The sequence below is a fragment of the Saccopteryx leptura genome, chromosome 1, assembly GCF_036850995.1.
Source record: "Saccopteryx leptura isolate mSacLep1 chromosome 1, mSacLep1_pri_phased_curated, whole genome shotgun sequence".
In the NCBI taxonomy this organism is placed as follows: Eukaryota; Metazoa; Chordata; class Mammalia; order Chiroptera; family Emballonuridae; genus Saccopteryx; species Saccopteryx leptura.
This window is the reverse complement of record NC_089503.1, coordinates 302,929,878-302,945,068: the sequence shown is the minus strand read 5'-3', so window position 1 is coordinate 302,945,068 and position 15,191 is coordinate 302,929,878. Positions and strand designations below refer to the sequence as shown.

The window sequence follows — 15,191 nt, the reverse complement described above, 5'->3', positions numbered from 1 at the left end:
CTCTGCTCTCGGACTTGCTTTCCTGCTCACCCTCAGACATGATGAGACAGAATTCCTCAAAGTGAGAGTTTGGGGGGCGGGTAAGTCTTGGGGAGGGAATAGATAGGGCTAGGGATAAGAAAGTGCTGGAGGGAGAGAAGAGAGAGAGTGGATAAAGGAACCCCAGCGGAAAATTTCCCACTTGTCTTGGCAGTGCAGACATGGAAGTGAATGGGAGGGGGTTCTGTTTGGGAGAGAAAGAAGCTGAAAGGCAAAGTGTTTTGAGCACAGGGTCTGGAGCAGGCTGCCTGCTTCAGGACCCTGCTTACCCATAGAGGCAAGTTGCTTGATTTTTTTTTTTTTAACTGATTTTGAGAGAGAGAAACATTGATTTGTTGTTCCACTTATTCATGCATTCATTGGTTGATTCTTGTATGTACCCTGTCCAAGATTCAAACCCACAGCCTCAGCATGTTGGGACAATGCGCTAAACAACTGTGCCACCCAGCCATGGCTGCTTGACTTATTTTTTACACTATAGTCCCCTCACTCACAAGATAGATATCCTAGCAGTAATTACCTCACAGAATTGTTATTGAAATTACATAGTTGAAGGTCTGAGACAGTGCCTGAGGAAGAGGAAGTCTGGCACAATAAACAGGGGCCCTGATTACTCCTAGTGAGCGGAATAAAGCCTGGGACTGGGACGTGGAACTCAGGGTTTTCCTGCTGCTATGCCCCTGGCTCATTCTGTGCTGTCTGACCCCCATACTGCCACAGGCTCCTCTCCTATGAAGTGGGGAGATACTATTCTTCCCACTGGAAGGTCAGTGGTCATAAATAATACACTTGACTTGAACATAATACCTTTTCATTTTGGGGGTCCCAGATACTAAGGAACTTGTTAAGCTCCAGGGAATCTTGGAATTGTAGATTGTGTAATCCAAAACGGCCCTCTGGAAGCCTTTTCTTCCATCCCTGTGCCCATGGCCAGGCACCTCACTGTTGCAGGGAGATGGCAGGCCTCTTGTTCTTTTGGGACAGGGATTCCACAGTTTCCCTCCTCAACCCTGTCCCAGGGTCTCAGCAGGCAGCTCATCTACAACCTACCCCTCCTCCTGTCTCCGGCAGTCCCTCCTCCTGTCCTACCTGTCTCTTGTGTACCTATTCCTTGACTCCTGCTCCTTTTGGTCTAGAAAGAGGTGGGGACAGCTGGCAGCCGGCTGAGTAACGGCAGGTGTGCAGGGAGCGTCCCACTCCCACCCCAAGCATTTCCCTGGACAGGGCAGCAGAAAGGAGGCTTTGCGGGTGGGATTGGGAACTAATCAGCCAGAGGGTTCACGAGATAATCCGGCTGAATATTCACACCCGGCCCAGGTTATGAGGCACCGCCCCCGGGTGAAGAGAGCGGAGAGCGGGCAGCATTTACAGTCTCGCTCCTCAGCCCCGTTAACCAGGTGCCCCACACTCAGCCCTACCGCGGAGCGAGCCCTCTTCTCCACGTGGCACTGGCAGCGCCCCTGCGCCCAGGGCTCGGCGGGAGAGCCCCGCTCGGCCTCCCGCGGCGCCAGCCGGTGGCTTGGGGAGGGATTGGGGAGGAGGCGGCGGCAGCAGGCAAGGGGCGGGCACGTCCAGACCTAGCTGAGCCGAGATGGAATTAGCCCCGCAGCGGAGTAAGCCTGTCCAGCTGCGAGCGCAACAGCGGGGCAGTCCAGGTTTGGCGTCCTGTGTGCTAACACCATGGCCACCCCCGGGCTGCAAGGTGAGTCTTCCCTGTTGGGGACCCAGGTCCTGGACATATGGCAAGTTGTAGGAGGGAGAGGGGCTGGGGGCGAAGGAGATGACATCCTAACTCCTACCCTTCGGGATCGGTGACCTCAAGTGAACCTGGAGAGGGTGGAGAGGGAAGCTGATTCCTTTGCCCTGGGCGTAGGGGAGCAGAGGGTCGCCTGAGCGATTTCTGTTTCATCCAGGAGAGAGACGGTAGGACCAGAGGCAGAGGGTTGGGGCAGGGGCCTTTTTGATGATTGACTACCGATTCCTACTTGAGCGATTTTGCCTCTCCTGTTGCATGTGGTTGGATGTTTCATGTTGAGGATAGGCGAACAACTAGCAGAGTTTAATTCAGAAACAGTCCGCTGAGGACAGAGGTTCAGATTCACCCCCCAGCAAACTGGACATGGGCCTCCCTGGAGTGTCCCTCCAGTTTCAGGAAGACTGCTCCCATCCTTGCCTAACTCTCCTCAGCAAGGGCGTTTGGCTCTCAGGGTGCAGGGACACTGGGCACTCTTTCCCAGGGGTTTTTCTTAGAAGAACAGCAAATCAGGGTGGAGTTTAGGGGAGGAGGACATTATTCTGCCTCACCTCCCAAATTATACTCAGCAGACAGATGTGCTAGGGCAGGGTTGATCTTGCCTGGAACAGGGATTTTGTTGGGTGTCTTGTTTCTGGTGGCTCTTGAGAGAGGCACGAAGTGAGGAGGTGCCCTCTCCGTTGGCGTGATCACTAAGCTGGAGGGACGGGAGGGTGTTGTTCTTTGTGAGCAGGTGTGGAGAGATACCTCCAGAAACCACGTGGACCCCGGTCCAGGACAGAAGGTCCCACTGAGCAAGGTTAGTTCTAAATCCAAAGGCAAGTGGCAGATGGAGGGAGAATCTTAGACAAGGTCCAGGCCTGCCCAGAGGACGCTGATACTCTGGGTTCTTCCACCTGCCTGGACTGTGGTGTTGGAAGCAGACATCAGAGCCCTTGCCCAACCTTCACCTTCACCAGCTGCTGGATACCAGTGCCTTCTCATTGTATCTTGCCATGCACCCATCATTTTGGAATCCAAGGTCCTGATACGGTTCGGCCTAGCAACCTCCTATATGCTCTGAATTGCCTCTGTGTGGGAACCTGGGCCACTTTGCTGGCTGAGTGAAGAGGCTGTGTGGGGGGAAGGGTGTGTTTCAAACACCAACCTCAGGTTCTGGTCCAGTTTTCATGTGTACCTTCCCTGCCATCTTCCATTGTGGGCAAGGCTGGAGGCCCAGAGGCACTGGGGCCTAAAGTGGAGCTTGTCTATCATTTTCTTTAATGAGCCTGACTGAATGCCAAATACTGTACTCAGTGCTGGACTTACAAAGATCAAGGAAGGCACACACCCGCTGTTCTAGACCTTACATTCTAGGTTCTCGGTACGCTAAGGTGATCTGACTGTTTTATTTAGCAGCTCTGTGCACTGTTGTTGGATATAGGAAGGAGGAGATGGGCTCAAACATGGGCTTGTTCAGACCACAGCAATGAAATCAGTCCTGTTCTTACTTTCGGTATTTTAAGATGTACTAGAGGTCTTTCTTTGGTTCCTACTGACAACCTTGCCCTTCCTCCAGAAATTTTAAGAAAATCATTTATTTCTGCCTGGCTGGCAACGCTCCATCTAGGCTAACTTCTGCTGAAACTACTAAAGTATGGCAGTTCTTAGCTGGCGTCAGATCCCCCTTCTGCTTAACAAACACAAGAATAAAGCACACTACCTTTTTTTTTTTTTTTTACAGAGACAGAGAGAGAGTCAGATAGGGACAGACAGACAGGAAGGGAGAGAGATGAGAAACATCAATTCTTTGTTGCTGCTCCTTAGTTGTTCATTGATTGCTTTCTCATATGTGCCTTGACTGTGGGGCTACAGCAGACCGAGTGACCCCTTGCTCGAGCCAGCGACCTTGGGTCCAAGCTGGTGAGCTTTTGCTCGAACCAGATGAGCCCGCGCTCAAGCTGGCAACCTCGGTGTCTCGAACCTGGGTCCTCTACATCCCAGTCCGATGCTCTATCCACTGCACCACCGCCTGGTCAGGCCGTTTAAAGCTTCTGACTTGTTCACTGACAAAGGCATAAACCCCACTTCAGTTGTCACCTGTCATTCCTAAGCACATTAAAAATAGCTTTTTAAAAAAATTAAAAATGATAATACATGTTTATTGTGAAGAAAATTTAAATACAAATGCATAAAATAAAAGTTTTCTGTTTTTAATATTTTGGTAATTATTCTTTGACCTCATTGCTTTTTAATCCATCATGATTTTTGCTTCTATCAGATACGTACTTCTATTTATTATTTATCATCAAGCATTTTACAAGAAAGAAAAACTTAGATGTAACAAAACTTAAAACAAGGATAAATTAACACGTGTCAAATAATGAGGGATTGGGAGCATATTATTATATCACAAGACCTAGACTAAGAATAGGTACTGTAATTGAGTAAAAATTTATCTGTGAGCTTCCTGACAGCCAGGTCAGAAAAGAGACACTAAGTTACTTGGCTCTCATTGTTTAATAAAAGGAGATGAGTTCATCAACATTAAATTTTAAGAAGAATGTCATGGTGGTATTTGTGATATTTATGTAAGACATTACCCAGCATAATGAGCTATAGTTTTATTAATAAGATTTTTGGAAAGTATATTATTTATCACATGAGCATTTATGATATGGTATCTGGTTTTATTTTAAAATGGTAGTTCTGTTTCATTCTTTTTTTTGGTTCATTCTGTCCTATTATATCTTTATTTTTTTATTTATTTATTCATTTTAGAGAGGAGAGAGAGAGAGAGAAAGGGGGGAGGAGCAGGAAGCATCAACTCCCATATGTGCCTTGACCAGGGAGGGAAACCAGGGTTTTGAACCAGCGACCTCAGAATTCCAGGCCGACACTTTATCTACTGCGCCACCACAGGTCAGGCTATTTTTTTTAATAGACTTTATTTTTTTTAAAAATTTTTAAAAGACTTTATTCATTTTAGAGAGGAGAGAGAGAGAGAGAGAGAGAGAGAGAGAGAGAAAGAGAAGGGAGGAGCAGGAAGCATCAACTCCCATATGTGCTTTGACCAGGCAAGCCCAGGGTTTTGAACTGGCAACCTCAGCATTCCAGGTTAACGCTTTATCCACTGCACCACTACAGGTTAGGCCTGTCCTATTATATCTTTTAAAAAAATGCTTTTTGCAAACTGTTAGATAGCCAATGAATGAGTTAAGCCTCTAATTTGAGAAGTAGTGGCTTGCAGCATATAGAAACTTCAGTGGTTAACAGTCCTTTTGGACCAGTGGCTCTCAGTCATTTCCCCACCCCCACCCCCACTCTGGAAGAGAGGGGTGCAAGGCACTTCCATCAGGACCAGCTGTTACCCAAGTTCCCCTGTTCTTCTCCAGCCTGAAGAATGCCCTTTAGCATTTCTCTAAGTTTTCTGCTGGTGCAAATTCTCTCAGCTTCTGTTTTTGTGAAAAATGTCTTTATTTCACCCTCATTTCTGAATGATAATTATATTGGGTAGAATAATGGGTGACACTGATTTTTTTCCTTTCAGCACTGTAGGTGTCACTTTATTGTCTCCATGGCTATGATGAGGTCAGCCTTAATTCATGTTTTTATTTGATTCATTCTTTTGTTTGTATATAATATCTTTTTAATCTGGTAACTTTCAAGATTTTATTTTTGGTTTTGAGCAGGTAGACAATTATGTATGTATCTAGTTGTGATTTTCTTTGTCTTCTTGCTCAACTTTGCTGACCTTCTTGACTCTGGAAATTATTGCATTTCATCAAATTTTGGGATGATTTCAGCCACTATTTCTCCAATTATTCTTCTGCTCTATTTCCATTCTCTCCTATTTCTGGGACACCAATTATATATATGTTAGACTGTTTGATATTGGTCCCATTGGTTCCTGAGGCTCCGTTAATTATTGTTTCATCGATCTATCTCTAACTTCATTGATCCTTTCTCTACCTTTTCCGGTTGCTATTAAGCTCATTCAATGAATTTTTCTTTTTAGTTACATTTTGTAATTTTCAGTTCTAGGAATTTCATTAAAAAAATAACAGCTTTATTGAGACATCATCAACATACCATAAAATTCACTTTTTAAGAGTATAGAATTCAGTGATTTTTTAAGCATGTTTACAAAGTTGTGCAGCCGCTCTCTAATTTTAGAGCACTTTCATCTTCCCCAGAAGGAACGGCTTCCTCACTGGCAGCCATTCCCCTCTCCCCACCTTCCACCTCCTGGCAGCCGCCACGCTGCTCTCTGTCTCCATGGAGTTGCCTCTTCTGGCCGTTTTCTATGAATGGTGCTTGTGTTTGGGTTCTTTCACTTAGAATAATGTTTTCAATGTTCAGCCATATTATAACATGTATACATTCTTTATGTATTTTACAGCTGAATAGTATTCCTTTGTATGGCTATATCACATTTGTTTATCCATTCATCAGTTGATGGACATTTGAATTTCCACTTTTTGCTGCTATAATTAAATGCCACTATGAACTTTCAATATAAGGTTGTGTGTGTACAAATGTTTTTATTTCTCTTGGGTATATACCTAGGAGGGGAATTGCTGAGTAATATGGAAACTCTATGTTTAACTTTGTCAGGAACTGGCAGACTGTTTTCCAAAGTGGCCGTACCATTTTATATTCCCACCAGCAATGATGAGGGTTCTAATTTCTCCACATCCTCACTGACACTTATTATTACTCTTTTTAATTATACCCATCCTAGTGGGTGATGTCTTGATGTGGTTTTGATTTGCATTTTCCTAATGACAAATGATGTTGAACACTTTTTCGTGTGCTTATTGGCCACATGTTATATTTTTTTCAGATCCTTTGCTCATCTTTATATTAGGTTATTTGCCTTTTTATTGTTGAGTTGTAAAAATTTTTTATATGTTCTAGATATAAGTCCCTTATCTGGTATATGATTTATGAATGTTTTCTCTCATTCGGTATAGTCACTTTATTAATGGTGTCTTTTAAATTATTTTTAATTCTGATGAAGGCCACTTGGTCTATTTTTTTTTAAATTTTATTTATGCTTTTGGTAGAAAAGCTAAAAAACCATTGCCCAGCCCTAGGTTAGGAAGATTTACTCCTATGTTTTCCTTTAATAATGTTACAGTTTTAGCTATTATATTTAGGTTTATAATCCATTTTGGAAAAGTTGATTTTTATGTGTGATGTGAAGAAAGGGTCCAACTTCATTCTTTGGCATATAGGTATCCAGCTGTTCCAGCACTATTTCCCCATTTCATTCCCCACATCCTGCTACCCTTATTGAAATCCAAGGGCTTATTTCTTGGAATCTCAATTCTGTTCATTGGTCCATATGTCAGTCCTTATGTCAGTACCATAGGGGCTTTATAGTAAGTTTTGAAATCAGCAAGTATGAGGGCACTTATATATATATATTTTTGTTTATGTTTGTAGTTTCTATTTCACTATACTCATTAAGAGTGTACTTATCTTTACTATTAAAATATACTTATGTTAGTTGCTTTAACATAAGTTTTTGGGCTTTGTTGAGATCAGTGTGTGTGTGTCTGTCTGTGTGTGTGTGTGTGTGTGTGTGTGTGCGCGCGCGTGCGCGCGTAACCAAGTCCTATTTATTTTAGCAACATAAACAATAGAACTAGGAAGGAGAGATGGGAACAAGAAGCCTGTACTCTTGACAAGACCAGATCCAGCACAGGCTCTGTCTGTGTATATGAACAGGGCCAACCCAGCAGCCTCCACCAGCCTTTTCCCGTGAGGACAACCTGGGTGTGAATCTTCCATGTGGGTGGGGTGGGGTAAATTGGCTCCTGGTCCTTCTGAACTAGGTGAAAAATGCCAGAGGGCTATATCAGTTTTTATTGCTTGCTTTGTCTCTTTCATAGATCACTTATTCTTGTTTCTTTGCATATCTAGTAAGTTTTGATGGTAAAATGATCATTATCTTCCTCTCAGGAGCGTTGAAAATCAAAAAAAAAAAAAATTTTAGCTGGCAGTTCAGTTACTGGTTGATTACTTTGAGTTTATTTAGGTTTGGTTGCTACTTCAATAGGGTATATTTGTGGATATTCCAAGGTATTTTCCAAGATTCTGTAACTTAGTAAGATTCAACTTCTCAGCTCTGTCTCCCCTATTGATCTTTCCAGGGCTTGCTGTTAGGATTTTATAGGAACAGTCTAAAACAAACTTTTCTCTACTGTGTGGTTCCTACCCCTAAAACGAGGCCCCTGGTGTCTCTGCTGGATGCTTGGAGTGTTAGGGCATGGTAACAAGGCCTCTCTGGCTAGGTGGAACTTTAACATCTCCCAGTCCTGTTTGACTTACAGAGTTACTGTTCTGATCTCAGTGTTGTAGCAGCCTCTCTGGTAAGCCACACTCACAACCACACACATACACATACATTTTTCTTTTTTGAGAGAGAGAGAGAAAGAGAAGCATCAACTTCTTGTTCCACTTAGTTGTGCTATTGATTGTTTTCACATGTGCCCTGACCAAGGCTACAACTGGAGACCCTTAGGGTTGAGTTGGCACCCTTGGGATGGAGCCAGCAACCCCAGAAGGGAACTGGTGACCCCCAGGCTCAAGGTAGTGACCTTGGTGCTCCAGGATGATGCTTTATCTGCTGTGCCACCAGCCAGGGCCGCCACACATATCTTACTTATCCTCTGCATGTGTGGCCTTGCTCCCAATGACTCATGGAGGATCTCCAAGGAGACGTCAGAGAACCTTCCTTCACACAGATTCCTCTCCTCCTGTACTCTGTTCCATAATTTCTAGCCATTTTAGCTGCTCCAAACCTTGCTGGTTTTTTTGGTTCAGTGGGTCCTCCTTGGTCTTTTTGGATTTCAGCTTCCTGAACACCAGTCAATAACTTTTCTTGGTGAGGCTACACTTGAGTTTTTCTTCCCTCAGGGATTGCTTTTCTGCACTGATGGAGAGTCAGTGCCTGAAAATGGCTGACTCATATATTTGTCCTGTTTTATATTTGTTTTTGGAAGAATGTTTACCCCAGTACTAGTTATTTTATTATTATAGGAAGCAGAAGTTCTTGTCAGCAAGCTTTTCATCAAAAAGTATTGTGTTAGCCAACAGTTTCAGATGTAGGTCATTGGCAAGGGCCAGACATGACAGTACTCTCTAATATTAATTCAAGAGTGATTTAGAGTGAAATTGTTTTATTTACTTATTTTTAATGAGAAACTAAGATCCCGATCTTGATTCCTGTCTTGAGGGAGAGCTGGACTGTGGGACTGCCTGCAGTCAAGGCCAAAATTTTTCTTTAAAAACAACTTTGGCTCAAGAAATCTTGAACTCAACAAAGTCAAAGCTAGAGAATTCTATACCACCAGTGTAGAAGAGAAAACTTTGCCCCCAAATCCCTCTCTACTCATCTGCCAGCATTTCATTTTAAAATCTACTCTTTCACTGAGCACCTACTGTGAGCCAGACTGCCAGAAGGGTCAAAGACAATCTCCAGTCCCTACTTTTGAGTATCTCTACCCATCTGTGGTGTGCAACAGTGTGAGGGGTTGTTAAATCTGTCAGGTTGAGAGAAGTCTGGGAAAGGCTCTGTTGAGCAAGGCTTTGATGGAGGAGTATTTGACATAGATGATATCTCAGTGAGCTGACTCACTGTACTTGTAAGTGGAGTTATTTGTTTTTATCTACATTTATCATGAAAGGCACTATATTTGTTAGGGTATTGCTCAGCTAGCTGCCCTGACAAATAAACAGAAAAATACATAATGAGTAAACCACATGACAGTTCATGTCTTTTTTATTTTATTTTATTTTATTTTATTTTATTTTATTTTATTTTATTTTTGAGAGAGAGAGACAGACAAGGACAGACAGACAGGAAGGGAAAGAGATGAGAAGCATCGATTTTTCATTGCAGCATCTTAGTTCTTCCTTGATTGGTTTCTCATATGTGCCTTGACTAGGGGTTTCCAGATAAGCCAGACCTCTTGCTCAAGCCAGAGACCTTGGGCTCAAGCCAGCAACCATGGAGTCATGTCTGTGATCCCATGCTCGGGCAGGCGACCCTGTGCTCAAGCTGGATGAGCCTGCACTCAAGCTGGTGATCTTGGGGTTTCGAACCTGGGTCCTCTACATCCCAGGCCGACACTCTATCCACTGTGCCACTGCCTGGTCGGGCCATAACAATTTATGTCTTTCTAAAGTAAGTGTCTTGGGTGGATAAACAAGTTGGTGAGGTGGCTCTTCCATGGGGTTTTTCAGGGACCCAGGGTGGAGGTTCAGCCAACTTCAACTATGACTTGCCAGGTGGCTCTGAGAGTTGCCATTGCAGCTATCTAAGAGGGGAAAGAGCATGGAGGAGCACGCAGGAGCACGCAAGGGAGGTTTACCCTGGGTAAGGCCTGGAGTAGCACGTGGCACTGTTCACATTCCTCTGGCTGGAATTCAGCCCTGTGGCCACGTGTAATCGCAAGGGAGGTAAGGAAATATGGCCTACCTGTGAGTTCTGGAAGAAGAAGAGAACATGGATTTGGGAAAGCAGGTAGTAGATTCTGCCTATCAAAAACGTTAAGTTTGGCGTGGCATAGTCAGTTATTTTACTGTATTAAAGGTACAGATTTACCCACTTGTCTCCTCAAGTAGGCTCTAGGATCTTCATGCTTTCAGCACCACAAACAAGGCAGGGGAGGAATGTAGGAAATACTTATTAAATAGTTTTTGAATAAATTAATAGTAAGCTGGTATGATAGCAGTTAGCCAACAGATTCAGTAGCTTTTTTTTTTAATATTAAAAAAATTTTAAGTGATATCTGGCTAGTAGGAGTTAGAAGAAGCAGATGAAGACATTGTGAGTCTTCTTTTAAATGTGAAATATAAATTCCACTTGTCCTTGAAACCCAAGCAATTTGATTCTTTTGGATACTACATATAAAACTGACTTCTTGGGGAATTCAAACCTCTGAATTTAAGTATACATCCTTATTAAATTAGTACATTGGGTTAAAGAATAGAGAAATGATAAAAAATAATATATATGAACTAGAGATATAGTTTCACATTAAAATATTTCTTTTACTAAAGATTTCATTATGAAGGATTTAACCAAGGTGCTTAGTTCTGGGACTTGGATATGAGCCTCTGAAGTCAGGTGGAATGAAGAACTTCTACCCAAAGGCTACTTTTTTAAAACATTGCTTTCCAAAGGCGTGCTCTATTATGATGGTCATATACACATATCTTGAGGCTCCTCCTGGAATTTCACATGTCTCTGTTATCAGTGTAGAGGAACATGCTTGTGTGTGTGTGTGTGTGTGTATACACACACACACACACACACACACACACACACTGCTTGCAAAAATTAGGGGATCAGGGAACATGCAGATACTTCAGGACTTTCAACCTTTTGTATAGTGCATTTTCACCAATGAAATAAAAGTTGGTTTTGTGTCTCATTCGCATAATCAAACAACTTTCTTTGAATTGTCGTTTGCTTTTCTGATGTTCTTGTTTAACAGACTCCTCCATGTGCCAGGACCAGGATCCACCCAGCAAGTCCCCTACCAGGGGATGCTCTTCCTGTCTGGGCCACTGCTCTGTTACTTGGCTACCGAGCTATTTTAGTGCCTGAGGTGAGGCCATGGAGCCATCCTCAGTGCCCAGGGCTAACTTTGCTTGAAATGGAGCCGTGGCTGCAGGAGGGGAAGAGAGAGGGTAGGTGGGGGTGGAGGGGTGGAGAAGCAGATGGTCACTTCTCTTGTGTGCCCTGACCAGGAATTAAACTTGGGACTTTCACAAGCCAGGCCAATATTCTACCACTGAGCCAATCAGCCGGGGCTGCATCCATTTATTTATTTTTAACACTCAGGCCAAGGCAGGTCTTTAGTTCTAAATATTTATCTTCACTGTGCTAAATGGCACTTCGTTTTATGTATCTTCAGCTTACCTTATTTAAATTCCAGGTGATTCTTTTTTCTTCTAATATTTTAATACCCTTGTGACTAAATCTGTGCTCACTTTTTAAATTCTGTTATGAGTCTATAGACCAATGATCTCAACCCTAGTGGCACAATAGAATCACCCCAGACAAATCGAGGTGGAGCCCAGACGTCGATATTTGAACCTGTGTAGTTGATTCCAATCTGCAACTACATGTCCATCTGTTCTCACCTTTCCCAATGGCTGAATCTCAGTATTTTAAGCCTGGATTTCCATGACAGCCTCCTCCTCCCCACATAGTGGGTCTTGTTGCTTCTGTTTCTTCTTCTCCAAACTGCTTCTCCTAGTTCTGTCCCTTTGAATGTGGTGATCATAACTTCATTGGTAGTCAAATGAGGACAATCTTGCTTTAAGTAAGAGCAATCTATATTTGGATAGGCCACAGCAGCCTAGTAGAGGTAGAGTTATGAGAAATTAAAATAAAATATGTCTCTTAAGCCTCCGCCCTCCCACCTCCACTTATTATGGAATCTCCAGTCCTCCTTAAAGTCTGACCCAGCAATTACTACATGTGAGTTTCTCGGGGTGTCTCAAGTGTGTTAATGAACATTCTTCAAGCTTCTACATGGTGTATTCATCTTAGTTGATGCTTGCTGTTGGGACTTCCCCTTTCCCAAATTGTGGGAAGGTCCTTGCCCTGTTCCCAAAGCTGATTATGTACCAGTCCCCATGCTTAGGGGAAGGATACAGTGCTGAACAAGATGGGCACTGTTCTAGTCCACAAGGAGAGCACAGTCTAACAGATGAAGCTTACTGTCTATATGATGTGAACTTACTCATGTCAGTAACAATGCTGTAACATAGAGATCTGGGATATTTTATAAAATTCTCAGGTTCATCAATATCCCTCACATCTGCTGAATCCCTCTATAACTCTCAGATCTCAACCACATCCAAAGGTCTTGGCAGCCTGAGCGGGGTGCTATGATTGGATAAGCTTGACTGAAGAGGTTATAACTGACTAACAGAACAGTTTTGACCAATTATGTTGTAGACTTGCTACTTCCTCATAACAGAGAGGGATGAGGGACATTTGTACTTTAATCTCATCTGCCACACTTCAAAACACAGTGTAGGATGGGATGCCAATGAGTAGGTTTCATTTGAGCAACTTATTCAAGTCCCAATCTCTGGATTTTGTCATTGAGAAAAGCATTTCCCTTAAATGAATTTCTTTTTCTTGCCTTTGTTTTTGGGATTTGGGTCTGAGCATTGACTGAAAATGCCATTTATTAAATGGACTTTTTTTTTAAATTTTATTTATTCATTTTAGAGAGGAAAGAGAGAGAGAGAGAGAGAGAGAGAGAGAGAGAGAGAGAGAGAGAGAAAGACGGGGGCGGGGAGGAGCTGGAAGCATCAACTCCCATATGTGCCTTGACCAGGCAAGCCCAAGGTTTCGAACCAGCGACCTCAGCATTTCCAGGTCGACGCTTTATCCACTGCGCCACCACAGGTCAGGCTAAATGGACTTTTTAAAAGAGTGGAGAATGTTAAGAATGTCCAGTCAGGAAGTCCAGACTTATCAAGTTTCTTGTTTGTCCCTCTTCCTTTGCACAGAATAGCCTCACGGTTAAAAGTGTCTCTCTCTCTTTTTTTTTTTTTTGGTGGGCCATTAGCTTTAATCCTTTCACCCAGCGGGCAAGTAAAAATACACACTGGGCTCCAAAACCCACTCATTCAGTACTCACAAAGCCACTGACTTATCCAAGTTTCCTAGAATCAAAGGTTTCTAGCTCACCAGCCTTATTCACCTCTGTTCACATCTCATTCTCTCTACACAAACTCTGCACAAACTGGCTTCTTCTTCAGCACTTCGCCATCTTGGCTGCTTCTCCTGGCCTCCTCCACATGGCCTTTCTCTGCCGTCCTAGAACGTAATCACTCTTCTCTCTAATGCTAATCAGAGAGCAAAAGTGTGTCTCTTACTAATTGGTGACTTTGGGAAATATGCCTGATCACTCTATGCCTCAGTTTCCTCATCAGTAAAATGAGACAATAGATATGAGATAACACTTCTCATAGGGTTATCCTGATGATTAAATGAATTGATAAGGTAAAGTGCTTCGAACAGTGTCCAGCACACATAAGATGCTGGCTGTTAGGGTTGTTATACCTGTTGTTTTGATTAGGGCAGGTCTGTAATCAGTTCAGAGGGGAAGCCGCTCTGTTCAAAGTTCACTTATAATAAAGGAGTCCTTAATTCCCTGCATCATTACCTCCAAACATTTGCTGAGCTTCTGTGGCATCCAGAGTGTTGTGCTAGGAACACAAAGACATAACAGACAAGTTTTCTGAATGTTTTGAGGACTTCCCTTAGCGGTTAGGGAAGGCTTGGTGTAGGAGTGAGACTTTATCTGGATGAGACAGACAAGTGGCAAGAACATTCCAGCAGGAATGACTGCATAAGCAAAGACAAAATGAGGATCAGTTTAGAGATAGGTTTGGCTAAAGAGGAATGTTCTTATCTGATGGACAGAACAGGCAGCAGAGATGTAACAACCAGATATGGAAGTCTTTGAATGCCAAGTTGTTTGTAACTCTTAGAACAATGGAGGTTTTTGAAGGTCAGAATGAACAGTGAAATAAAAGTTTTATGAAGGGTCACCTGTAGCAGCAAAGAAGTTAGGGATCTATCCAGCCAGCCAGCCATCCTTCCTTATCCTGACACCTTATTTATCTTCAAGATAGCCAGGTATCTTTCTAATGTAATTCTAATTATGTTGCTTCCCTGGTTATAATTCTTTAATGTTATTGTAACTTTTGAACTCTGCACATTAACAGAGTGGGGAGTGTTATTGGTATAAGATGGAGAAGAGATGTTTAGGGGCAGAAGGGAGAACAATTATAAAGACCAAAGATAAGAAAAAGCAAGTCACCTTCAGGAAGCTGCAGATAGTTTAGTCTCTCTGGAGTGTGTGTGTGTGTGTGTGTGTGTACTGACAAGCACGAGACGATTGATACTGGGAAGGTTGACAGAAAAGATGGTAAAGGGCCTTATAAGTCATGTTAAAAGTGTGTAATAAAAGCCAGAGGGGTTCGTTCTGTGCCCCTCAAACCCCACCACATCGTTGGACACTAGGAGGACTTTGTGGTGGAAAAAGAGCAGGAGAGGCAGGCGCTCTTTGTTCTCGTGAGGTTGATGACTCGAAGCAGCCAAGCCCAGTGGCTTCAGTGCAGTTAGCAAAGGTCCAGGCAAATAATTGGAATCTCCTTTCCTCCCTTGCCCGTTGGAAGATGCCTATATTTTAGATGTACCTCAAAACTCATGCACTCTGGGAGGCCTTTGCTCAGCTCTAGGCAGAGCTGAGGGCTTCTGCTTCTGTAGGTCCTTGTTCGTACCCCGACTTTGTTCCTCTCTCGTTCCTGAAACTATCTCCTTACTAATATAGCTTCTTTCCTTACTAGTCCTCCTTCCTGGTGAGCACCT

General features: G+C 43.2%; 1 protein-coding gene across 1 annotated transcript in view; it reads left to right on the top strand.

Annotated features, from left to right (window-relative positions):
- The first annotated feature begins 1,630 nt into the window (after positions 1-1,630).
- Positions 1,631-15,191, top strand: part of ANO2 (anoctamin 2) — a 345,301-nt gene continuing 331,740 nt past the window's right edge. Inside the window, exon 1 of the mRNA XM_066357508.1 lies at positions 1,631-1,741. Coding sequence (XP_066213605.1) covers positions 1,720-1,741 — 22 coding nt within the window. The 5' untranslated portion in view covers positions 1,631-1,719. The remainder of the gene's footprint in view (positions 1,742-15,191) is intronic.